The 25,527-nt window shown below is 47.2% G+C and overlaps 1 protein-coding gene across 1 annotated transcript; it reads right to left on the reverse strand.

The window, feature by feature from the left end:
- Positions 1 to 906: 906 nt before the first annotated feature.
- Positions 907 to 25,175, reverse strand: PLEKHD1 (pleckstrin homology domain containing, family D (with coiled-coil domains) member 1; the record flags this gene model as incomplete). The annotated part of the gene is made up of 11 exons (XM_010294552.1): positions 25,027 to 25,175; positions 16,647 to 16,740; positions 15,623 to 15,712; positions 15,057 to 15,133; positions 10,710 to 10,801; positions 7,818 to 7,870; positions 5,756 to 5,850; positions 4,696 to 4,789; positions 3,190 to 3,368; positions 2,267 to 2,399; positions 907 to 1,051 (listed from the first exon to the last, which is right to left on the reverse strand). Coding segments are annotated over exons 1-11 (1,201 nt in total), but the record flags the coding sequence as incomplete, so codon positions are not given.
- Positions 25,176 to 25,527: the final 352 nt, after the last annotated feature.

Below are 25,527 nucleotides of genomic sequence, written 5' to 3' on the forward strand. Positions count from 1 at the left end.
TTATAAATTTAAATTATAAATGTGTATATATATGTATAAACTATTTATAGATGTATTTATACTTATATAACAACACACAGAATGCCACAGAAATTTTTTTACTTTTCTGTATTGGCCCAATACATCAACCTTTCACTGAAATGAAGCCTTAACTGCACAGATACAGCATCTTCATAACAGTGTCCCCCTGCACCACACTTGAAGATGGACAACAAGCAAGACTTCACCCAGTTGAAGCTGCTAATGTCAATTCCCAAACCTGACTCAAGCCAGATGCTAGGGTAATGCCCCATGTTACACACACACACACACACACACACACACACACACAAAGGCAACGAAACAGGGATAAGCTGTGGTGAACCCGAGTCTTGCACCTGACCTGTGGACTACGGTCATCTCAGCACAGCAGTGCTGGACTGATGCAGTGATTCAGCTCTGAATCTGATCCAAACCTCACCTGCTGGGTCACCTACCAGCATGTTGCTACAGCAACCACAGTCCTCCTTAAACTGATGATGTTCTTGTAACCAAGGCTGAGAAAAGATTATTGTGAGGGGAATCAGAGGACTCTTTGTAAGACCTAGTCAGTCCTTACAGCTCTGCCACAGCTTCCCTGTTTGGCATTTTGGAAAGCATTGGCTCATCTCTGCCCTAGGTTTGTCTTCCACCCAACAGGGAAGGCTGGGGTAATTTTGCCCTCCTTTGAGGGAAAAACACCAAGTGCCTGCATAGCAGTTCTGTCTCCTCAAAAGAGAGGTGTGGTTAAGGTACCAGGAGTTGGAAGAGCACATTATGTGCAGCTTTGCTAATTTGGGAACTTTTTTTTGTGTCTGGGAAGGTGGTTAGAAATACTTCTTCTCTCAGAGCTTGCTCATCAGTAGAGGGGATGGATGACTGACTTACTTCTCAAGTTACTGACATCTGCTTTCATCTTCTCCTCTTTCTCCTTGTTGCAATCCAGAGAATTTAGGCCTTGCTCCAAGCTCTGCAACGCTTCCTCAGCTTCTCTCAGTCTTTTTTCCAGATCCATGCGCACCTTCACCTCAGCCTGATGAAAAGAATAAGCATTGCTGAAAAACGGCTTGTGTCTCAATAACCATCCTGCTAACTCACAAGGTCTGTGAGGGACCCACCAAGCAGATGAAAATGAAAAAACAACAGAAATATTGTGAGACATAAAAGTTGTTCTTCATGTCTTCAGACAGAGTCTGAATTTGAAGTCCAGATTATTTTAGTAATTCTCCTTTACTCTGACTTTCATTTTCAGAGCTTCCCTGTCATTGTATCAACCATGTGGAATCTGAGATCGTATTTCAACACATGAATTTGTGCTTATGCAAGTACTAGCAGCTGAGCAGGAATAGGAGGACATCTTTCCAGCTGAGGTGGACTTGAGATAAAGGCAGTCAGTTCCCACAAAGGGGTGTACAGTACTTAGTTTCAGAAACAAAACATAAGAAATGTTTAAAATAAAGGTTAATATCAGCAGTAGCTTAGCAAATTAGAATAACTAATACATCTTCGGTCAACTTAGCTTTAGTTTGGCCACATGGAAGGTTACAGGATAAGAAAATCTTGGAGGTGCAGGAAAAAGAAGAATTGGGTTTTCTTTGGACAAAGTATTTGTAGAAGGAGGTTGAGTGTCAAACAGCCAATAATAAGCACGACCTTTACATTATTTAGATTAAAATAAAATAGCATACTTTGTCCAATTACCTTTGCATAGCTTAAGGTATCTTCCATTACTGGCATAACAAAGGAGGGCTGGTGCCTCACCTGCATTCCTCTGCTTTTGAACCCAAGTTCATGCAGAGGTTCCTGAAGATTTACAAATCTTAAGATTGATTCTCTGAGCACAAGTGAGGAGGGAAGATTTCTGCTCAGTTCTGTAATGTCCATATTAGCTAAAGAAATGCTAATTTCTTTGAAATAATCTTTATTCTTGATTTTTTTCACTACTTTCTCTTTTACTTGGTTTTCCCCCTCTATCTTTAGATGATGCTTTCACAGTAGCAAATGAAAAGACTTCTACTGAATGGGTTAATCAGGCCTCAGAAGGAGAAAATAAATAGTAGTGCTACATAGCTGCAACATGGCAACTTCACCTGCTACCACGATATGGAGCACAGCAAATGAAGATTTGCAACCACAGAATGAAAACAAAATAAAACCACGTCTCCCACTTGACAGGGGATGAACAGAAAGGGAAAAAGAGACAACTCTGTGCCCAGGGACATCGATACGCGACATAAGCAGGGGATACCTTGAGGTCTCTCTCTGTCTGCTGCTTCTCTGCGGTCAGCTCCGAGAGCGAGTTCTGCAGCGCTTGCGACTGGGAAGAGTAAAACTCCCGCTCCTCCTCCAGCGCTCGGGACCGCTCCTCATTCTCCTTCATCCTGGTGCACAGCACAGCAAAGGAAGATGACCATTCCCACCCCAGCAAAACTCACCGGAGGGAAAGGCCTCAGTATCGTGATGGGGCATACTTAACTACCTGTCTGCCCTGAGCAAAGAGGCACTAACAGGAGCACAGACAGTGCACCAGGTGTCCACAAGAAGTGTTTGTTGTTACTTCAATAACACAGGCATTGCTGGAGAAAGCCTGATGGACAGTTCTTGAAAGGAACATTCTCAACCCCTAGATGAGGTCCAGGAGCACCAAACACTTCTTGTGGACACTGTGAGTCACCATAAGTCCATGAACATCAAATGGATTCATGTGCCCAAGTCCTGAAAGGAGCAGACCCAAGCAGCAGCGAGGAGTTCAGCTGCTCTGCCTCATTCTGCCCCCCCTGATGCATTAATAACCTGAAGTCCTGCCATGGGAACCAGACAAGCTTCCAGACTTGTCTGGTGTTGTCAACCAAAAAGCAAGTCAGCAGACAGTCATGTCATTTGGCACCACTAAGCCTCAGAAGGGCAGAAGTGTCCTCTTCCCTTTACCCCACCCAAGAATGGAAATTATAAAGGATCTTGCCTATCTGCAAGTCTCAGGATAAACAAGGGAACAGTTTTGAAGTGATCCTGACTTTAAGCCTGGAATATTTAGCCATACCTTTCCTGATTGCCTCCCACCTGCGAGTGGGAAAACTACCTCTTCTCCCACCACCCTGTTCACACTGGATCACATCTTGTCCCACATCCTTGTCTCTGGCACCACCGTAAGAGCTCCTGCCCCCACTTCACCTCTTCTCTGCCAGGAGTTTCTCCTCCAGAAGTTGCTGCATCTTCTCTTCAATCTGTTGCAGGCTGCAGTGCAGTCCCCAGATGGGGCTTTGCTCCTTGCTGGGGCTGGTTGGAGGTGGGAGCTGGCTCTCATTCTCTTCCAGCATCTCCAGCATTTGCTGCTTTTCCAGGGAGAGCTCCTTGAAGAAGGGCAGAGGTTGTGAGTATCAGCCAAGTCTAACATTTCTGCTCCTGTTCCTGCCTGGCTCCTCTCTATTGAGTCCCTCCGTCCTTACATCCACATGCCCCATGCAGTTTAAAAACAGGAATAACAAAATCTGGTTTTCATTTCACACCTGCCTCATGAGGAGCAAGCCTCCACCATAGCCTTCGCTATGCAAGGGGGCGAGAACCTGCAGGGTCCTTTGACATGATATGCTAGTAAGGACCCAGCTCAGGGACTGGAGCCTTGTGCTTCCCTAGTCCATCACCGATGCAGGCAGCTTCCGTGCCTGCCCTCCTCACCTTGCTCCTCAGCGTGAGCTACAGGCATCCCCTCCGTGGTACTCCTAACTGCGGGGCAATAGGACACATCATGCTGTTTTCCTGTGAAGTGTTCGGTCCAGTGTGCAACTAGGGCATGAATGGTCCTTCCCTACTTTTCTGGTTCTTTTTGCATACCTATAACTGCGGGCAAGGAGAAGAGCTCAAAGGAACACCAGCAACAGATTTTTGGACAAACTTGCAGGATGTGACACGAACATCAAGGATGACATTGAGGCTTCAAAAGGCCGGCTGTATGGAAATTTCACCAACAATGTACATTTAGAAAAGCCACTTTCCACCAATCCACCAGAGTGATACCAAGTAAAGAAAGGATTTAATACAGCAACACTCTGTTTCCTAAATTCCCATGTGGTACATGATTCCCTGGGAACCATGCTCCCTTCTGTGAATAAGGAATGTTGCTGCTGCTCCAGTTTCCACCAGGACTTAGGGAATTCCAGTTAAAAAAAAAAAAAATTGGAAAGCTATCACAGACTAATAGACAGGTTGGCTGGAAGGAACCCTCTGGTAGGCTCTAGTCCAACCTCCTGTTCAGAGCTGGTCTGTCAACCGAGCAAGATGTGGTCAGCTGTGGCTTTCTAAAGTCAAGTTGTGAAAACCTTCCAAGATGGAGGTTCCTCAGCCTCTCCCACTGCCTGCCTACCTGTTTGGTGAAGTCTTTCCCCAGTGTTCAACCTGAGCTTCCCCAACTGCAGCTTACAGTTATTGTCCTACAATCACTTGGTACTGCTGAGACAATTTTGGTTCTGCTGGGCTCCATGTCACTTCTAGTCCTTGTCTGCAGGGGATTTTGGCCTTCATACCAGCTACTGAATGAACCTGTTCATCTGCATGGGGCTTAATTCTGGCACTAGTGGATGTTAGATTCATTCCACAGCACAGCATTGCTTTCAGTCCTGGCCAGTTCTCATGGATCGCTCCCAAAATGCTGTCACTCAGAGAGGAGAAGTGGTCACTCACCTCTAGGGTTTTCTGTAAGGACTGTGTCAGGCTTCGCAACTCTTTCTTTTCTTCCTCCACTCCTTTAAGGGAGCGGGCTGTGAGCTCTAGCTCCCTAAAGAAGCAAAAAGGTGATAGCTGTTGTAGGGGAACACTAGCCCCACAGACCACGCTCAGAACTGCGTGGGCTGTGGGTCTCAGAGCAGGACTTGCGACTGGTGGTTGGTACAGGCAGCCCTGGAGAGTCAGGAGCTTGCCAGGAAGCATCACATCTTGAACACACCACGGGCGTCCAGGAACTGTACCACAGTTCCTGACTGTACCACTGTACCTCCTGATCATCAAACCAAACCCAACTGTTAGTGTGCTTCTCTAGCAAGGGCAGGGCCACAGTGGCAACTGGAAGAGATCAGACAGGGCATATCATATCTAAGCAGATGCAGGTCTATGAAAACAAAAATGGTTTGCAAAAAATCACACTGGCTTTTCTGAGATATTATTTAGGGAGAGAAAAGGAAAAAAAGAGGGCAATGGCAAAACATGCCCTTTCAACACTGACGGCAAAGTACTTGTATCCTTCCCTTTCTAAATACATTTGCTGTTTATATTTGGCATAGCGTAACTCTTAAAATGACAAAATTATTCTTAGTGAGGCAGCTTCATCATCCTCCCAGTGTCATTCAGCTGATGGTGGGAAACCAGATTCAGATGGCTGGAGCCCACATGGCTGGTCAGTCAATCAAACTTATTGCCTCTCTGAAATCTTCTAGCACCTGTCCATTGCCATGCTACCCCGACTAATCTGGGGTTTGCTTATGTCCCAGCCCTTTGGAAATGAAGTCACTGAAGTCCTGAACGCAAAATGAAATCAAGCCATATTCTACTGGTCACACAAGTGATGGCAAATACCAGTAAACACATCTCAACTGTTCCTGTTTTGGTCAATATAGCATTTATGTCCTTCCTACATGCACAAAATAGGTGGGCTTTATGAACTGTTTTGGTTCACCACCACAGCAGCACTTCTGCCCAGTGTGGGAGTTCATGTCCTTTTCTTGCCCTGCACAGTTCGCCACCTTACCGTCTGATCTGCTCCTGCTCCAGCCGCAGCTCCCGTACCACCTCTTCAAACCGGTGCTTCTCTGCTTCCAAGACCTGGTTCAGACGCTCAAGTTCCTGGACCAAAGAGAAGACAGGAATGTACTCTGCTGACACACTTACAGTTAGGAAAGGCTTCCTTGTTAACAGTGCCTGGGACTTTTAACCTGAGCTATGTAGGGCCACGGAGTGTCTGATTCCACCACACTTTTGTCCAGGGGAAATTACAAGGGATTGAAGGTTGGTTGAGGATTTCCAGACATCCAGATGTCCCAGCCAGGTTACCAGGCACCTGGAAATCCCAGACATGCTCCCTGCACACATCAGCTCTGCTGCACATATACAGAAGGTCCAAAGCTCCCTGGGAAAGCTGGGCTCAACATGCACTTGCCATTTCCAGGCACCCACATGTGCAGGTACAGAAAGCCCAGACAGGAACGTGACAGCCCCAGCACCGCTGCACCTGAAGTGTGATATTTCTACGAGTTCAGCCTTGCTTCCCATTCCCACTGGGACAGGAAAACATGACGTGCACAGTTACAGCTTTGCACAGTTTAATCAGCTTCTCACTGTCTTTATGCTAATAAAACCCTGCTTAAAGAGCACTGAATACCACAAACTATCCTCAAGCAGTGAAACAGCCTCTTCCCTGAGTCTAGAGAAAACAGTTGTACCGAGCCCACTGCAGATGGAGGGAGACGGGGACAAAGTACAGAGAGGGTCTCACTCCAGGTCAGGTCCCCTTGCAGCCTTACCCGCTAGGCAGAACTACTGCAGGCCCAGGCAGGTCACAAAAGAGCACCAACGCCAGATAAATTAATAATAAGACTCTTGCCCCATGGTGCAGATACATGATTCAAGCTGCTTTCCCAATGTACGGCTCTGAAGCCTTCAGGCTCACAGCAGGTCCGACCACCACCACTCTGTGAGCTGTATATTCATTCCTTCAACAGTACCCAAGCTCCTTCAAACTAACGTGGCCCCAAGTGCTCTCTGTGGGCAATGGAGGCACCATGCATGGCTTTGTAAGAGCAGAGGTTTGTTCCAGGGTCTTTAGACAAGGGCATTGCCCTCCCTCTGGCTGTGTGTTGCACAGCAGGCTACCTCACCAGAAAGGGATCTCTCCTTGCAAAGGCAGGAGTAGCTTAGCCCTAAAGGAGTGTACAAGCCACATTTGGACTTTAACTCTGCAGAAATGTACACAGGAAAAATACAGGCCTGGGAAGCCTAGGTCAGGATTGCTGTCTTTTCCTTAAAGAGGGGCAACAGTCATTTTGGATTAACTGGAAAAGAGAGCATGAGGCAGTTTGCAAGAGCGCAAAGTGGTGGTCTACATCCATGCAGGCTTTCCTACTGTGTAATAGGACAACCTATTTGCAAAGCTATCTTGCAATAACTTTATGATGGTGCTATAAAAACTGGTATAGATTTGGTGTACATATGAGAATGAGCTACTTTTATTATATTAAGCACATATAAATTAAGAATTGTTCAGAAAACAGTAACAAACTTTCTAAATTAAGGTATAATAGTCACACCTAACGGGGTGCCCTCTTGAGCTTTCCGTAGTGCAATGTTTATTATTCTCCCCATCTCTGGTGTGTCCAAAGAACAAACCACACTGCTTTTTGCTGCTGCTTGTTCCTCACAACTGTATCTCTACTCTAGAAAAATGTCAGGCTTTCTAACCGTGGAGACAGACAAGTTGATTGCCACAGTCGTCTTAAATCTGCCAATAACAAGTGTATAATTCAACCCAGTGAATATGAATTTAATCTGATCTTCCTTCCTGGTCTTCCTGGAGACATAATCACAAGCACAGTGCATGGTAAGTGCCTGGGAAGGGGAGCTTGGATACATCTCCAGGACCCACAGCATGGCTCTTATTCCTCTCATCATTCACAGGGCCCAGAGGTTGGCTGGAGACTCTTTTGGCTCCACAGCCTCCCTCCCTGAACCCTGACATGCCTTCAAACCAACAGCTCCCAACCTCCCAGTCCTGCCCCATGGAAGTCGAAGGAAATTGGCTTGTGATGAACGCTCACCTCTTTTTGCTCCCTTTGCAGACACAGCTCTTCTGTTTCTTCCATTAGCTTATCTGCAAACACACACACAAAGGCCAAATGCAGAGAAAAGCAATTTACATTCTGGGGATATTTATGAGCATGAAACACTGACTGTTTGAAGCTTGAGAATGCAGCATTCCCTATTGCTCTGCGTGAATCTGTCTGGGAGGCTCCAAAGGCTGAGATGACACTGACAGGATGTTCTGTAATTTCCCTCCTGCCAAATAACTTAATAAACTAAGCAACCATGTTGCTGCGTACTCCTTCTAAGGTTTCCTCTCAATGTTCTTAAAGAGCATTAACGACCTAACCTTCCCAATCCTCTAGCTGAGTCAGGAAAATATTCTTATCTCCGCTTCACACATGAGGAAGCAAAGGCACGGAAAGGTTAAGTGGGTGCACAGGGTCGCACACAGCGTAGCGGCAGTCAGTTCTTCTCCTGCAGCCCCATCCCTACCCACCTAGCACATTGCCCTCTCCTTCAGCCCCCGGAGTATCGCTGCCAGCTCTCTATTGTCACCTTGGGATGTCCCAGCCAAGCCCAGAATCAATCCCCAAATTTCGCACAAAACTTTTAGCTGTTAAGAATAGCTCCCCTCAACATCAGTCGCTTTTGTCTCCTTGAGAAGGACGCATGCCCACCAGACACTCTGCTCCGACCCTTACACTGGGACCTGATGTACCCAGGTTGTGCTATGCTTTAACCTAAAACAGAGGCTCTGCCTTAGGCAGCTCTTCACCATGCTTACAGGAAACTGGAGAGGAACATTCCTCACAGTTAAGCCCAGGGCTTGGCTCTCAGCTCTGCCACCCGGCTGCCGTGTGAGCAGGGGCAGATTCACTGCAGCACTTTATGACTAAGTCTTCCTCGTATCAGGCGAGGAGGATGCTACCCGTTTCCTTTGTACTGGGGACCTGAAGAAATTACTATGGCTGGCAGGATTACTACGGCTGGGAGGAATGCAGACCTCCACCTCCTGCCCACAGCAGGGCTCCCGGTGCCAGAGCAGTAGTGTTATGTTACTAAAGGTCTGCTGACCACCACTGCTGCCTTTCCCTCCCACTCTCACCCTCTTTCTCCTTGCCAGGACCCAGCAGAGCTGCAGTGTAATTACACAGAGGCTCTCCCATCTTTCCTCTTCTGCCCTTCCTCGGGGGCCAAGCCCACGGCTTGATGGGCTTCTGCAAAGTCCCTGCCTGAGAGAGAAAACTGGATCCTAGCTGGATGGGGGGCAGGTAGAAAGTAACTCCAGGGAGATTCAGGGAATTTCCCAGAGCAGTGTTTGCTTCCTCCAGAGAGTCTTGACCTGCTGCCAGGAGCAGTGCCTGGCCTGAAAGCTTAACTACAGGATGGACACAGATCATTGAAGGTAAGGCTAATGAGGTAGAAGCCTCAGCAGTTATATAGCAATAAATAGACAATTGCTGTCAAAAGAAAGTAACCAACTGTGACAACTGACCAGCTCTGAATGTTCTTGTCATGGACCAAAGAACCCAGTGAAATATGTATTTTCTATTCCAAATATCTCCTGCTTGCCACAGAACTTGTATTCCTCTATTCACACATCACCTTCTCTTTTATTGTACTGTGTCCCTCTTTAGTCTCTTAGGCTCCTGAGCCTGCTCTGGCTGTTGCAAAATAATGTTTTGACAAAACTTTCCTGTTTCTGATTTTCCTCTTGGCTCTCCAGGTCCTCCTCTTAGCACTCCTTATTATCCCTTTGTCAGGTGTGGAACCACTCCTCCCTGCCTGCCTCACACACGAGCCCATCCATCAGCTCACGTGTGTGAATGGCGCTTAGATCACTGCAAAGAACATGCCTTGATACTTGAATTATGATCACTGTTACATGTGAGACCATACACTGAGATCACCCCTGATCAGCATGGATGCAGAAACGCAAAAGGCTCTTCAAGAGTCCTTCAGTGGCTTGATGATTAGGAGCAGATACCACAAGTCCCTGCTCAAGGCATCGCCAACCTGAAGCACCCAAAGTTGCTGCTAGCTTGGATGACTGTCCAAACAAGTCACTGAGTTCACACATGCAACCAGTAGCCCCCAGGTCAGAAGGGCTCTTACACCTTGGGGAATGCTCTAACTTAGGAGTCACCTGGGTTAAAAAGTCTACTGACCCTGGCTCTTGCTGTAGGCAATGTGAGGAAGAGACAACTGGACCTCCCAAGGCAGTTGGAGCACTTAAGGTACTACCATCTAGAGGCTGGTTTACGAGTAGGGGATCGGACTAGATAACCTCCAGAAGTCTCTTCCAACCCAAATTATTCTATGTACATCCAGTGCAACTGTTCTTTCTCCACTGCCCATGGAGAGAACAATGACAAATTAGCCACTGCCATTAGACAGCTCAAGCAAGCCCACATAAATGCTCCCAATTCCTATATGAACAGCGTGAGCAAATGCAAAGACCGAGTAAGGCCAAAAAAACGAGCTAGAGGAGGAAAACTCATGCATGGAAAGCTGTGATCAGCCTCAGAAATACCAGTCCTGTGTGATTCAGGGAGACAAAGATATTGGATGGTTGCGTGGCAAAGCAACTGAAATCAGCACATCCAAATCTCTCAGGGGCAGCAAACATTTGTGCAGTCCAGCCATTAGGAACTGCAGGACTGCAGCATGCTGGCCAAATCATGTTCTTCCTTTCACCTTCCACACAGATGTCCAGATCCTACCTTAACATTTGCAGGTTTTGACTCCCTTCAAAACCTGAATTTCAGCTGACGACTACTCAAAAGCTTCAGCCAGTAAGTCAACCGTAAAAACCCATAGCTGCTTGGCTTGACCACATTGACAACTTCAGAAAAGCAAAATGGCTATTCTGGGGGTTATGGCTTTTAGAAGTAAAAATTTCCTACCTAAATACTCCTGTTTCTCCTTGGCCAGCTGCAGACCTTGGGCTTCTAGGCTCTCGATCATGGCTTCTCCCAGCTGGGCATTCTTCCAGGTCCTAGGGAGAGCAGACACAAAGCAGACAATGTAAAAGAGCTACGGGTCCCACAGAGTGAGGCAGAGGAGTCAACCTAGCAATCTACACAATACACAAAATACACAAGCTATCATCAGTTGGGACACCAATTCTCTAAATTTTTCTCCACAAATGAATTTGAGAAGTTTCCCTGACATTCAGTAATTTTTAATTATATGTTTTTTAATACAGGAGCTGTACATCAACACTGCACAGCTATTCAAATGTGGGTTTTTTCCCAGTATTTTGGAGATTTCTGCAATGAGCTTAGTCTTAAGGACTCTCCAGACCAACTCAGCTCATGCATAGCCTCCAACTGCAACAGGATGTACCTGGAACCCATTAAATGGATCCCAACAGACTTTAGAACCAGATTTTAGCTTTTAACTCAACTAACTTCCCATCTGCCAGTGACATTGTCTTCTGCAGCCTTTCCAATATTTTGCTGCTATGGCCACTCTTCCCCTTCAAACATTAACCATTTATTGACTCCTTCCCACAGCCTTCTATCTTCAGCCTTTCTGGTATCCATCATACATCCTGGAACCAACCAATCCTTCCTCTGCCAAACTTGTAAACTTGTCAGGACTTGGTGTCTGGCCCTATACTGTGAGTTAACTGCCTCTCCCTGTAAAAACAATGAAGAACCAGAGATAAAAGCCAGACAAGATGCTGGCAAGTAGGAAGAGTTAGAGGAAGCAGGCATATTCAAGGAGTACCTTGCATTATCGTAGGACCATTTGCCAGAGGATCTCAAGGTCTCTTGAACACATTATGAAACTAAGCTGCAAAAAAGGCCTGTGGAGCAGATGCCTATTACTGATTGAGTTGATGGACAGGGTAAGCTTTAATACAGATATTAAATACCAAGGACAAGGACACAGAAATAAAAAACAGAACTGGAAGTGGAGTTTGCTGCTCACTTCTATTCATGTTCCATTAGAAAAAAATATCTACACACATAAAATACATAAAATTCATACTTCAAATTAATCCAAATCTATTTATATAGGTGCACACACAGGAACAGCAATTACTGCCCAGAAATTCTGCCATCTTTGTTAAATCCCAAGGGAGCTTATTAATATTAAATACCACCTGTAAGCCTTCCTGTACCAGGCCTTTTGCGAGCCGTTTGAAATCGTAGCTTTTTGGAAACATCTTATAAAACTATTTCAAGGCAACCTGTACATCGTCTCTTACAAAAGCCAGACAAATACATTACACACACATCACCGCAGGGACCAGGCAGCTGACAGCTCCAGCAGCCCAAGCACTGCTTTGTGCTCTTTGCAGACAGCTAGGTTTCTTTTCAGCTAATGAGCATCTAGGATATTTCTAAAGTGCAGAGGAAATTAGAACGCTAATTAAAAAGGTGATGTTTTGCCCACAGGTAGAAATCTTCATCTTGAGTGAGAATGTGTGGGTGTGAATGTGTTTTTCCACTAACGTTCTCTGGTACAGGATGCATCTGATCCCAGAAACACCAAGAGCAAACAGCTCGGGGCGGGACGACGATGGGGATGGACACGACAGAGTCTATCATATGATTGCTTGGAGGGTTTCAAAACAGCTGTAGCCTTTAAGGTGCCTGTTTATTAGATTCACTTTTTCAGTGCTCCCTCCCTTCCCCAGCCTAACAAGATGTTTCCCTGCCTGTAACTCAAAGGTTACTACACCCACTGCTGTATAACCTAGAAGATGCACGCATATCACTGTGTAGCATTTAAGCTTTTATTCCTTTTGTCTGCTGGAACCAGTGCCAGTGCATAGCCACAGCAGTGGGGAGGTACAGGCTATGACAATGATTTGCAAGGTCTGGCGAGTGTGGCAAGTCCAAGCCACAGCACGCTAGAAGGGTGGAGATACCATCAGCTCCCCTCTGCATTGAATAAGCGGTTCCCCTGTCAAACCAGGAGGCTTGGAAAGGAGTGAGGAGCCGAAGGCATCGCTGAGCAGACTGTGATGGTGGAGGTAATAAGCCGTTGTGCAGGCACACACACACCACCCAGCCCCAGAAGTAGAGAGGCAGCAGACAAAATTGAAACAAAGCAGGGAGGATAGAGAACACTTCCCATCTTGGGTTCATTTTTTTCCTCTTTCCCCAATTTAACAAAGTCTCAGTCTATGGAATTGTTGGGTTTTTGGTTTGTGCTTTTTTTTTTTAGTGTGTTGGGGTTTTTTCCTCTTTTGTTGATTTTAAATAATGAGGGGGACTGTAGGATGATCACAACAAACTGTAAGTGCTGCAGTGCCATCAGCAGTACAATCTCCGTCTAGAAACAACAGGGCACTAAAAGAGGTTGCTTAGAAGATTTCAGCTGTGTCCTTTTATAGCTTTCCTATTCATTGCAGATCAATTTACTGGCCCATGCTGTGCCCTTCTGGCTGCTGCTTAGCTCCCAACCTGACCCTGCTAACATAAATCACATAGCCTGTGCTTTTCCTCGCACGCAGGCGATCATTAGCTCTGATTAGGCTGGCACTGGAGCTGCATCACTCTCCTCCTCTGATGCAAGAAGAGAAGCAGAGAGGGGAGGGGAGGGGAGGGGGTGCCTCAGGCAGAGTTTCAGCTAGGTGCAGGTAGTGTGCTGTATGTAGCAGCCACTATCTAGCTCCTGTTTTAAACGCTAGCGCTGGAATACTGAAGCAAGGACTAGAGAAAAGGCTGCCTCTGTGAAATAAGCAGCTGCACGGGGCTTGCTTGTGAGAACCCCTCCTGAGCCGTGCAGCCACACTCCTTCCCTCCCATGTGCACCTGAAAGATGTATTTGGCCCCCCGAGTTACTGCCTTTGGCAGTAGTTAAGTTTGACATTGGTGAAGGCAAGTGCAGACCTGTGCTATTGAAGAAAAACCTCTCAATTACTCAAGGGCTAAATCTGGGTCCCTCCTCCTCTGCAGTGGCCAAGCCTGCTCTGCCGAGTGGGTGACAGACCTCCGCCTTGGGTCCTGTGTCCCACGAAGCTTTAATGGACAGCTTTGCGTTGCAGTTCACACAGTACCACAGAGGTAACAGCTTGCTCCAGCACCAAAGCCAGGCTCACTGCAGCAGCACAGAGCTTGGCTTGGGCTGATCCACCATAACCCTATGCTCCCCATTAATTACAAATGAACCTTTTTGGCCTCATAGCATTGGAATTAACTGAGGTATTGCCTTTACCATGCACACGTGCATGAACACACTGGTATTACAAGTCAAATGTGCCTGAAAGAGCAGCTTTTGACCCTGCAGTCACAAGAGACCACATACACACCTTGTAACACAGCCAGGAAGGGCAGAGCAAAGTGCTTGTTGCTTCAAGCCTCATAGCTGAATAGTAGGCTCTGCTCTACAGAGTTGCTACCTAGAAGTTTCTACCTAGCTTGGGAAAGTCAAGTCCCTGTTTAAGTAAGTGTTACCTCCTCCTGCTGAGATGTAGAAAGAGCCTGCTCTGGTTTTGCAGGACAGCTGCTCATTGTACTGTCAGGCTCCTGGGTGCTGAGGGACTGTACGCATACAGCAATCAAACCCTCTCACCCCTGTAGGTGGGCTGGAAATGCCTTGCTAACACCTCCTCCCCTGGGATTTAGCCTGCCTCTGTATTTTGGAATTAAACTGTCTTGAGAGGCCAAATCCTGCTGCTGCGTGGCCTGAGTGCCCGAGGATCTGGGCAGAAGGGATGCACACCCCACGGTCACACCATCGCTTCAGGGCTGTTACTGACATCTCGGCATGACCAGTACCGCTCAGGAGAGCGGTGAGGTCCCTTCTCATCAACACAGTGTAGAGCTACATGGACAGCTGCTCACTAGCTTTGCCTGTTCTGCTCTTACCTTACCCCAAATTCATCTATCTGCAGTGCAGGGAGGTTTTCTGACCCCCAGCTTTGTCAAGCCCGCGGACCTTGCTTCCCACAGAGAAGAGAGCTGCCCTTCAGTCCCAGGTCCCACCTCTCCGAGGTGAGAGGGGGGACAGCGGGTGCCACGCGACGTATCAGCATTTGACAGATGACAGCCTGGGGTTGTGAGCAAAGCATCGTCCTGCATCCCGCACCGCGCACCGGGAGGGAAGCTCTGCGTCGGTTTTAGAGCATTCTCGTTTAGGGAAAGGATGGGTGCAGGAGGCAAGTGAAGGTCTCCTTAGTCTTGGGGAGCTTCTCTGCCTCCCCATAGCCCTTCTAGTCAGGCTTCTTCCTTTTTATCCTTTACACGTCTACAGAGCAGATGAAAGAGAATAAGGAATAGAAAGAAGCTTACACTTTTCCAGACTCCTGTAGCATCTCCAGCCACTGAGCCTGCTCAAACTCTGATTCGGCTGCTAGAACAATGTTACCCTAGAAGAAGGGAGGGGAGGGGAAAAAAGCCCAGATTAGAGAGGCTGATGCCTTTCGTGCCTCTGCACACTCAGGGGATGAACTGGAGACAGCTAGCACAGCTATGGCAGAAGGGGAGCTCGGGCTTGCAGCTCCATGGGAGGTATCGCGTGGGAGCAAATATGATCCAGGCCTACCACACATCGGAGAGAGATGCACACGGCCAGTAGTCATGGTAGGAATAGGGCAACGTGAGCTCTAGGGCTCCTGAATACCTGTCTACTGGTCTGCTAGTATCATAAGACCTGCTGTCAGAAAGAGCAAGTTTCCTTGCTGGTTGTCAAAGCAGGAGCAGCAGCAAAGCCTTGAGGGGACATGGGATGCTAAGCCACCCTCTCTTTCAGGACAGTCCGTCCAGAGAGGTTGGGCATACCTTGGTGGGGTGGGAAAGACTGCCAGTCCAGCTCTGCTCATCAATAAAAAGTTTTGTGGTGTAAGAAGTCTACTTACATGGAAGTCTTCATGAGAGATCTTTATGGCATAAGGCATGTTGGGCTCTTCTTTGGGCTCCACGATGCAGCCTCCCAGGGGTATGACACCCTGGGGATAAACCAGAGCGCTCCAATCAGTCAGCAAAGTCATGATAACTATTAACTAAACAGGAGCTGGACTTTCACCCTTGGTCACTTGTAGGACCCTGCCCTACCGTGGCTATCCCAGGAGGGGCAAGACACAGAGTTCCTGAAAAGCAGAGGGACTCCCACCACCACCCCAAGAGACCTCCAAGTGGTATCTGAAAGGGGGTAAAGATGGCTCTCCCATACTCAGCTTGGAGGGAAGGCTGTTAGCTAGAACATAGAAGTGGGAGCTCTTTTGTCAAGAAGAAGGTGATCTCCCAACAGGGGCAGACGTCGCAGATTCACAGTGTGGTACCATGAGGGAGGTTGTGCATCCATTACAGTCACCACCAGCAGGTCAACACCCCACATGTGCTGTGTGGGGATGGATGGGTGGCCTGCTGCCCCTAACCAGGCCAGGTAAAATCAACACCTTTGGAAGCACACATGGTTCATCAGCCTCCAGTGACTACAGAGGATAAAAGCAGACTCAGGACAGAGAGTTCCTCCATGAGAACTCTAGGCAGCAGAGCTGCGGAGGCTGCTTCTCGGGGCTGAGGGTTAGCAGGGGCTGGCTGCGACTGCTTATGAGTGCAAGTACTGGTTAGGAACAAGCAGCAACCAAAGCTGTTAACCTCACCACTGGCTTTGCCAACAGCATTCTCATAGCCACAAGATTAGTTGATTAGGAGGTCAAGGGAATACATCTACTATCAGGTTAAAAAAAAAATTTAAAAGCATGTACCTGCTAAATCGTTAAGGAGCCTGAAGAGATACTGACATAATTCTTGCCTTTTTTGAGGCTTCTCTGGATCTGTGAGAAGTTTGTGACTGACTTCTTCGTCACTTGCTGGGCCCCTGGAGCAGGGGGAAGCTAGAAACAGAATAACCCCCTCTCCCATGCAAACACTGCTCACCTTGGGGTGGATATTGAAGTATTTATTGCTTTCAAAATTCTTCTTCTCACTCTCAGCATAGTAGAGCAGGAAACTTTCCTTAATTATGAAGAACCTTTAAGGCAGAGAAAAGAAGTAAATTTTGCTAGAACAGAGGTCATGGTTCACAGCCCAAGAAAATTTCTACCTAACTAAAGCCGGTTCCTGAGCAGAAGAGTTTACTATTCCCATCTAAGCCTAAGGTGAGGTGTCCCACTTCTGCTCACAGCCAAGAGCTAGTGCTTAACACTAACTGCCAAGTTCAAGTGCTTTGTGCTTGCAGTTTGCCACAGCATGCACACACCAGTGTGGAAGGCAAACGACAGCACCATTCACTCATGGGGCAATGAGACGACAGTCTGTGTCCAAAACAGGAGCACAGCCAAAGCCTTTTGGCATCTTGACCTGTGTGTGCTCTATCTAGCCCGTGTGTTGGATTCAACCTATTGGAAGAGAGCTGCTCCTTTTTTTAAGGGTCTCTCTCACATGGGCTAAGAGCAACTAAAATCTTATTTTTTGAGATCTACCCCCTGCCACCCTCTTTCCTCCCATCCCGGCATAAGCCAGAAGGGAAGTGTTTCCTCTGTAACTCCGAGTCATATGGCAGGGAGAGTCACAGACTAGCATCCCCAAGCGACTCTCGAGGCAGAAGACTAGCCACAAGAGCACTCAGGAACAGAAATAAATTTTAGAGATATTTTTAAGCAGAGTTCCTGGCAAAGTCTCCTGTCATTCACCCTTGTAAATACAATTACCTTCCCGCCCACCCCCCCTTCATATGCATCACATTAAAATGTGCCCTGTTCTGCTCAGTTAGCCTTAGGTATGCTCTGATGAACGCTGTATAGTAACCACAAAACGTCACAGCTTCTGTAAACCAAGCTTCTAATTTACTGGAGCATGTCCTCAAAACTGTGATTACAGGGGTGCCACTTTTAGCTTATTTGGATGTTCAAAATGCCCCAGGAGAGTCCCTTTTCTCTTCAAAAATTGAGGTTGCATTTACCCTGCAGGCAGTGGTACAGGGGAGAGATAGCTGATTTAGCTTAAATTTGATCTAAACCTCTGCAGCAATCAGAAGTGCTGAAGAGCAGCTGAAAAAATGGGGTGAGTTTAGTAGGGAGGTTTCAAAAGGGTAAACGACAAAGTGAATGTGTTGCACTGTTCTGTACATATTTTCTGAGATGAGAAAAGAGGGACTTGGAAAAAAGTAAAAGGCAGTAAGCTGAAAATTAATAAAGAATGCCTTTTGGCACTGCACAAAACACTGCTGCGTAAATCACTTTCATGTAGTCCCAAGGACAAGAGCTCACGAGGAATCTGGAAAGGATAAGGCATTTCTGTGAGTAATAAGAACATCCCCAGGAAACCCTCCTGCTCCTCGGCAGAAAAGCCTCCACTGAGAGGGATCAGGAGGAGACTTCTCCGGGCAGCGCTTTCCAGTTCTGCGTCATTGGTGATGGGCTACAAGCTGAGAGGTCTGATCCACAAGAGCAATTCTCATACCTCCACGTGCCCATCCCACCCCAGTCCTCTCCTGAAGCAGAGGGCCTGTCAGATGGAGCCAAGCACTGCCTCCAACACAGATGAAAACAGCAGTTTGGTACCAGTTTAGTTCCTAAAGCTAAAGAAAGAATTCAAAGCTGGCAGAGAATTATTTTTATAATAATACAATTATACATATAATTATAATATATTATTAACAATTATCATTATTATAGCCAGGGGAAAGCTTTACCACTTCTACCAGCTCCTATCTCTTGCCTTTCTGCCATGGCTCTGTCAACATAAATGAAATTACCACATGCCATGGAAACATGAGCCATGGGCTCACAGATGGACCAAAAAACACAGAACAAAGCTAAACTTCTGAACGCCTGCAGCAAGCTCGAGCTCTGGAGCTACTGTGCGCCGGCTCCAAAATGTCTAAAAGTGACAGTCATTGAACGTGTGGATGTTTATATCCAGAAGTCTTCAGTACATGCAAACACCAGCAGCAATTCTTGTGCCCCAGATTTTTTTCTTCTCCTCGCCCACTCATCTATATGTGTTCGCGTTGACAGCAGAGTTGAGGAGACGAAGCCAGTTTGCTTCTTCAGCAAGACACTGCCTTCTCATTTGATACTCCAGGAACATCACAGTTGACTGCCTGACCCCACCTCTTGCTCCTGATGACAGCCTGGCAAAAAGCTCTCTAAGCAGAACAGAATAACTCAGTGGGAAAACAAAAAAAAACCCACCCAAAACACCCACTCTTCTGCACTGAGCTCATTGAGTTGGTAGAGGACCAAAAAGGTGCTTGGTCATGTCGCAGCCTGCCCAGCAAGTTCTCTGAGTAGGAGCAGTTACTAGTCACCTTCAACCCAGGGGACCAGCTCCTTCCCAGCCCGAGCTTGTGTCCCAGCACACCTCCCAGAGGAGCTGCATCTAAGTCCCCACAGCTGGGAAAGCAACGCATGACCCCACCTGCAGTGGCTGCCCATACTCTCTCTGAATGGTTGTAAGAGGTGCCTAAGATGGACAGGGAGATGACGGATTGTCCATGGGGTACAGTGTGCTTTCCCTGTGATGGCAATCTCCATCCTAAATCTCTTGCCAGTGTCACAGATCAGTGTCCAGAACAGTTTCCTCATGGCAGGGGTGGGAAGGAGCATCCCAGAGAAGGTGGGGGGCTGAACTGCTTTGAACACAACTTTGAGACACCGGCCCATTTAGCAGATGCATTAGGCACATCTCTGTGGGACACATTACATCAAGGTCTCTCCTCTGTATGAAACAAGGAGTGGTATAGTTAGATATATTTGCATTAATGACAAAGGCAGCCACAACACCTGCAGCAGGCTCAGAGCTGACCCTGGCCAAGGCAGATATCAGAGGGGTCTCCATAGAGCAGACAGGACTTGTTTCTGGTTCCTCCTGTCCACATCTCTTCTGTGAGCAGCAGCCTTCTGCCTTCCTGTTTCATTTTTCGTCCTACCTCTTGTCATAAACTCTCTAAGAAACTTTTCTTATGAGTAGCTGCACCTTCACTTTATGTCTCTAACACTTAGTTCAACAAGGACTTGATTTCTTTTTTAGAGGGACACGTTACCTCATCTGCACAATAAATACAGAAATAACATCTTGTTCTTGGTCCAGAGGGTCAGAGTGAACCTGATACTGTGGGCACAAATACAAAACTAAGGATTAAAAAAAAAACCAACACACCACATAAAATGGAGAAAGTCTGTTCATCACTTCCAACAGTCTTTTCAGTCTGAACAACCTCAAGAAACATTTGCAAGACAAGTAAAGATACTGATCTTTAACTACATGTGACTTTTAATCTAAATGTTAACCCTCAGTTAAAGCCAGGCTTTAGTTTGCTACGTACTTTTTGTCTGCTCGGTGCTCTGATAATCCCTATATTATAGATTATGTGCCAGTGGAAAACAAAACCAAACCAAGAACGAAGCATAGCACAGATCTGAGAATTGATGTTTCTCTGGCAGATTAATGAACTTTAGATCCCTGACCTCACAGATGTGGAGAGAATCTGTGTGGATTTGGAATGAAAATGTACAAAGTAAGAGATTAAAAAATAACAACAACAAAACCCCACAGCAAATAATGAAGGAAAAACAGTGAAAATCTGGTTAGCTGATGGACATAATATATTTATGTTCAGATCATATTCTCTTATCTATCCTTACCTGGAAGGCAACACCTAAGCAACCAAGACCACCACTTTGACTTTCAGGACAAAGTCTCCATACAACAATACAAGGGTAATTGATGCAGCACGATGGAAAGAGGGATGAAGTGAAGGAGTAGAGGAGAAGGTGTTACAAGACTCAAGAGCAAGTCGAAGACCGAAGCAGCAGCCAGGTGAGTAAGAGCAAAAGGGGAAAAGATGGCCAAGGGAGAATGGGGAGAGAGACCCAGTTAGGGCTGGGGACACTGAACACATATCTGAATTAGGCACAGGTGTGCCAGCAGAAGAGGGAGTATTGGAAGGACAGGGAAGATTCTGAATACAAACAAGAAACAAAAAAAGAGGAGAGATTTAAAAACAGGGCAGCATTCAAAAAGCCTGGAGAGCAGCGGCGAAGGTGAGAGGGGAGGAGACCTGGCACAACCATGCATGCTCCACATGCAGCACAACTAATGCAAGAGCCATCCATGCACGGTCAACTCCTTTGGGTCACCCATTCCCTGATGCCAGACCCTGCACTAAGAAACCACTGAAACCACAGTGTAATTAAACTGGCATAGCAGAGGAACAGTAACAATACGAGTGACGTGGATGTAAAGCCAGAGACATGATCTGCCAGGATTAGACACAACAGCTCTGCACTGGACAAGTACAGATACCTGATCTCTGGAGATAAAGTGCTTTTTTTGTGTCACAGAGGGCTAACAAGATAAATTAGCTAATCTCTGCAAAAGTTTTTGAAGTGACAATAGCCCATGTTAAATATTTACATCATAAAGCTGCAGCAGTCTCACTGGTCCTTCCTGCCAATGGTGGTTTTCTGGGCACCAGTCCAGGAGCACAGGCAGCAAATCCCAGTTACTAGATCAGCCCAGTTCTCTCTCCCTAGGGACAGCTGAGGAAAACAACCGGGCAAATCATCTTTACCAGCACGTCAGCGCAGCGACCGCAATACCGGTCCCTCACTCTTCCTCTCCCGAGTGCTCCAGGCTTTCCTGCCTGCCTCCTGCCCTGGCGCCTGGCAGCTGGAGCGGTGCCCAGCCGGGCAGGGACTGGGGAGAGGTGGATGCTTCCCGACAGTGACCAGCCAAACGAGAAGTTTAGAAGGACGAGAGGGAAGCACACGCTCTGCCCGACCCACCGCCCCGCGCTGCACGCGCACTCCCCGCTCTGCAGCTGCCTGCTTTCTCGGGTTTTTTAGAGCAGAAAACGGTCCTAAACCATCATCCTTTCCACCTGTCCCGTGACCACATCGTTGACTGTTGGTAGCCACTCTGCCGGAAAACGAGGTTATGTGCATGCTTTGCAGTGCCACAGCCAGGACTGGCCCAAGAGAATATAGAATTTCTTTCTAAATGCACTGTGTTCCCTTCCTTCTAGGAGCAACCCGGCATCTCTGATGGATTTACTCAGAGGTATAGGCATAGTTTGTGTTTTGTTCTCTACTCTTTTCAATTCCTCATGTTCCACCTTGCTTTTCTGACTCTGGTTGACCACTGAGCAGATGCCCTCCTGGAACTGTCCCCCATAGCCCCAAAATCTCACACCTGAATGGCGACAGTCAGCTTCGAGCCTGACATTTCTGTATGGGGCTGGGGTTATTCACAGCAGAAAAGGATGTGTCACTTCCTACCTGCAAAGCTACAGCGCCCTGTTCACGCCACATCCAAGGCAGGTACGTACCTTGGGCGTTTCATTCCAGACTCCATGCCAGGCTGATGCCGTTACCAGTACAACCAGTATAACAGACCAAACTGCTTGTTGTTAATCGGAAGGAAGAATGGGGTGCAGTTTGGTGGGAAGAGGAGGACCACAAGTCAAGGGTTGAGAATACGACTTTCCAAAGCCGCTCCAGCAGCAACCCAAGCTTAGACTGATCAAAAGCACCAGTAAACTCAGAAGATGGTTGTGTCTCTCTTGGAAGGATATTACTTCACAAGGAAAGAAAATTCACATTAGGAATAGAACTTCTTCCCTCAGAGGGATAGGAGCTAGGATGCTGCTAATGGCATTTCAAAAAAAAAAATAAAGCTGTGGAAGACCGCATGCCCAGACGTCAGCCCTGGCAGATAAACACAGCCACATCGGTCCAGAGCCAGAAGCACCCAGCCCGCTCTCGGTCGGTACCCGAGGCAGCACACAAACGCTTAGGCTGCAGGACAGACCCTTATGTGGGCAAGGAAAAGGGCTGGTAGCCTCATATCAAGTCTCGCTGTCCTCACAGGTGCCACCAGACACCAGCCCTGACTACAACAAGGCTCCACTACCCCTCCCTGCATAACCTCTACAGCTGCGAAATCCCCAAACCTGGGCTTTCAATCACCAACGCGCTGGACACCATGCCTGGGCTTTTTTTCCTTGATCCATTATCCAGCCAATAATACCGAAAAGATAAAAAGTAGTAATCCAGGACTTCAGGACAAAAATCTACATTGCTCAGAAATCAGATCCTCAACTGTATCTAGCAATAGCCAATTTTTTCTCTTAATTTAACTTAATTTAACTGGCATGGGAAACATCTCTTCCTCTTTTCATAAAATAATGCATTTGACCAGCTGCGTCTTGCTGGGCATAGGGGGTAGGTGGGGGGAATGGATGAATTGGTACTTATCCTTCCATAATAACATGTAAGATTTTTTACTTTAAAGCAAATCTCTCTTGTGATAAAAAAGTCTTGTTGTTCCTCCCATTCCAGTCGTTTTACTCCAGGAACTTCTTCCTTCCAAACCACACAGATTCCCTGTGTTCATCTCCTACTGACCTGTCTCTGGTCCCCCCTCAGCTGCCATGCCTGCAGCTAACCTGCCCCATGGTCACCCGCCCCATCTCTTCCCACCTGCTGTCACTAAAATATTTACCACTTGCTGAAGATGGGGGTGACTTCTAGGAATAGAACAGCACTAAATAAATAATGACAGAGAGCGCAGAGATGGGCCATTTGCCTGCCAGAAATTTTGATTAGGAAGAAGAAAGCCTTTTAAGAATGTCTCCTCCATGGCAAATTACCTTCCCCTCTGTTATTCTGTCCACTTCTTTATCGTAAAGCCACATTAAATGAATTATGCCTGGAAACTAAATATCAATGTTTGGGAGCAGAGTAGGGAGCATCAGCACGAATTCTCTCCTAGGTGACAAAAGGCCATTGTTTGGTTTGGGGTTTTTTTGGTTGTGGTTTTTTGTTTGTTGGTTGTGGTTTGTTGTGGTGGTGGTGGGGGGAAGTAAAGAATAAAACCTGCATGTAGGTCAAAGACAGCTACAAACACAAAACTGCTTCCCAAGCAACATTTAACTATTTTTCAGGCCATGCCATCTTCACAGGTTTAGACTGGACAGCACTGTAGTTACTACACAGAGCAAAACTGGGAAAGCTGGGTTTAGAAATGGATTTAATGCATAGTCTCTACACTGCAGACTGCAGCAAAAAGCTGAGTACCAGAGGTAGCCAACAGACATGGCTCGTGCAAGTTAATTTATTCTTCTGAAAATCCTTGAGACACACTATGCTACAAAGGCTACAAAACTGCCTTTCAGCTCCAGAGGTAGCTCAGGCTTCCTGCGCTGCCGGTTAATTACTCATTTGTGCCTTTCCCCAGCGGAAAGGTGAGGGTGGGGAAGACGACAACATTACTTTGCTTTTCTGGCAGACTTTTTCATCTGCAGATATCAAACTCCTAAAGGGGGGTAAGTACTATTATCCTTCTTTAATAGATCACAACAAGAAATCCTGGGTCACAAAATATGTCTCTGGCCGTGGTAGGGCTAAAATGCAAGTTTCTCGGCTGCTGGTCTAACTAACTGCATCATTTGCCATTGACATTAATCTGCCATCCAGGAGTGCTGCGAGGCTTAATCCATTGGATCATGTACCCCCAGTGAGCGATGAGAAAGAGCTGTACCATGCTTCTGTCTCAGCACCCATCCATGAACAGTCGCGTCTCATCGTTTGACAACCAGCAGAAAACTCTCCTGTGAGATTCAGTGACTCGCATAAAGAAACTACACCGGCTTTAAACCTCAAACTGACCCATCACTTCAGTATCGTAGAACACGCTTCCATCCTTGGTAAAAGGTTAGAGCAAACGCATTCCAGCTCCAAACGTCCTGGCTGCTGATACATGACACACAGCAGCTTACAACTCCCTAGCAGCAGATGGGAGAGGATTCAGAGCCACCTTCCCCCCAGGGAAGAGTCTGCATTTGCTGTTCCAAGCGTGCCATCACCGTCACGCAGCACAGCGGTACTGCTGCTGGTCCACAGACCCCTGCAGACTGTACACACGCACGCACAGTTCAGCCTAGCCGTCGCACACCTGCAGTACTCAAAGAGATTTAACAAGTGCTAATGAAGAAGGTCAAGCAGTTTGGGGGCAAAATATGTGAGCTGACTGTTCCTCTTTCATGGATGATTATGCAGAGGAGGCAGCTAGTCGCTGTTCCCACCCTGACGTGCACGGAGCACAGGGTCTGGGGGGATGAAGAAGAAAGCGCAGCGGGGTGCCATGTGTGGAAAGCAGACTCAGAACAGCAGGGAAGCTATGCCGAAAGTTTCACCCCTAGTCTCTGCCTGGCTAGCTGCACTTGGAAGAGACAAGCACTCAGGCTCTAACTTCCCCCAGCACCCTTAGGCTTTGTATTTCGCCTGAGCATCCCTCAGCGACTGCGGCTTACCTCCTGGACCATTTGGCCGACTGCCTCCCAAAGGGTCTCTTCCAGAGCACGCCATAGAGCTGCACTTTGGTGCTGATGTCCAGAGCATCTGAATCCGCCTGCTCCATGGACGGAGAAGGGGATACAGAACTGGATTTTGAAGCGAACATTATAGATGGGTCTGGTTCTAACTCTCCTCCTCTGCACAGCAGCTCCGGGAATCCGATTAAATGCAATGAACCAGAAGGATGTAACCAGCCACTCCAAGCGGCAGACGGAGAGACTGGGCTATGGTTTGAATCAATAACTTGACTGCTCAGCACTCAGTCGATAATTCTCTCCCCGATGCACAGATGATGAGAGTTTCCTCATTGTGTATTACTTCCTGCTGCATTACAGACAGCACACGTCCCAGCCCGAGGGAAAAAAAGAAGAGTGAGGAGAGCCAGAGATCAGAAGCACAGAGAGGCAGGAAGAGCTCAGAGGGAAAGCTCCCAGCAATAACATCAGCCAAAATACCTC

This window comes from Phaethon lepturus, unplaced genomic scaffold (genome assembly GCF_000687285.1).
Source record: "Phaethon lepturus isolate BGI_N335 unplaced genomic scaffold, ASM68728v1 scaffold32789, whole genome shotgun sequence".
NCBI classification, from domain to species: Eukaryota; Metazoa; Chordata; class Aves; order Phaethontiformes; family Phaethontidae; genus Phaethon; species Phaethon lepturus.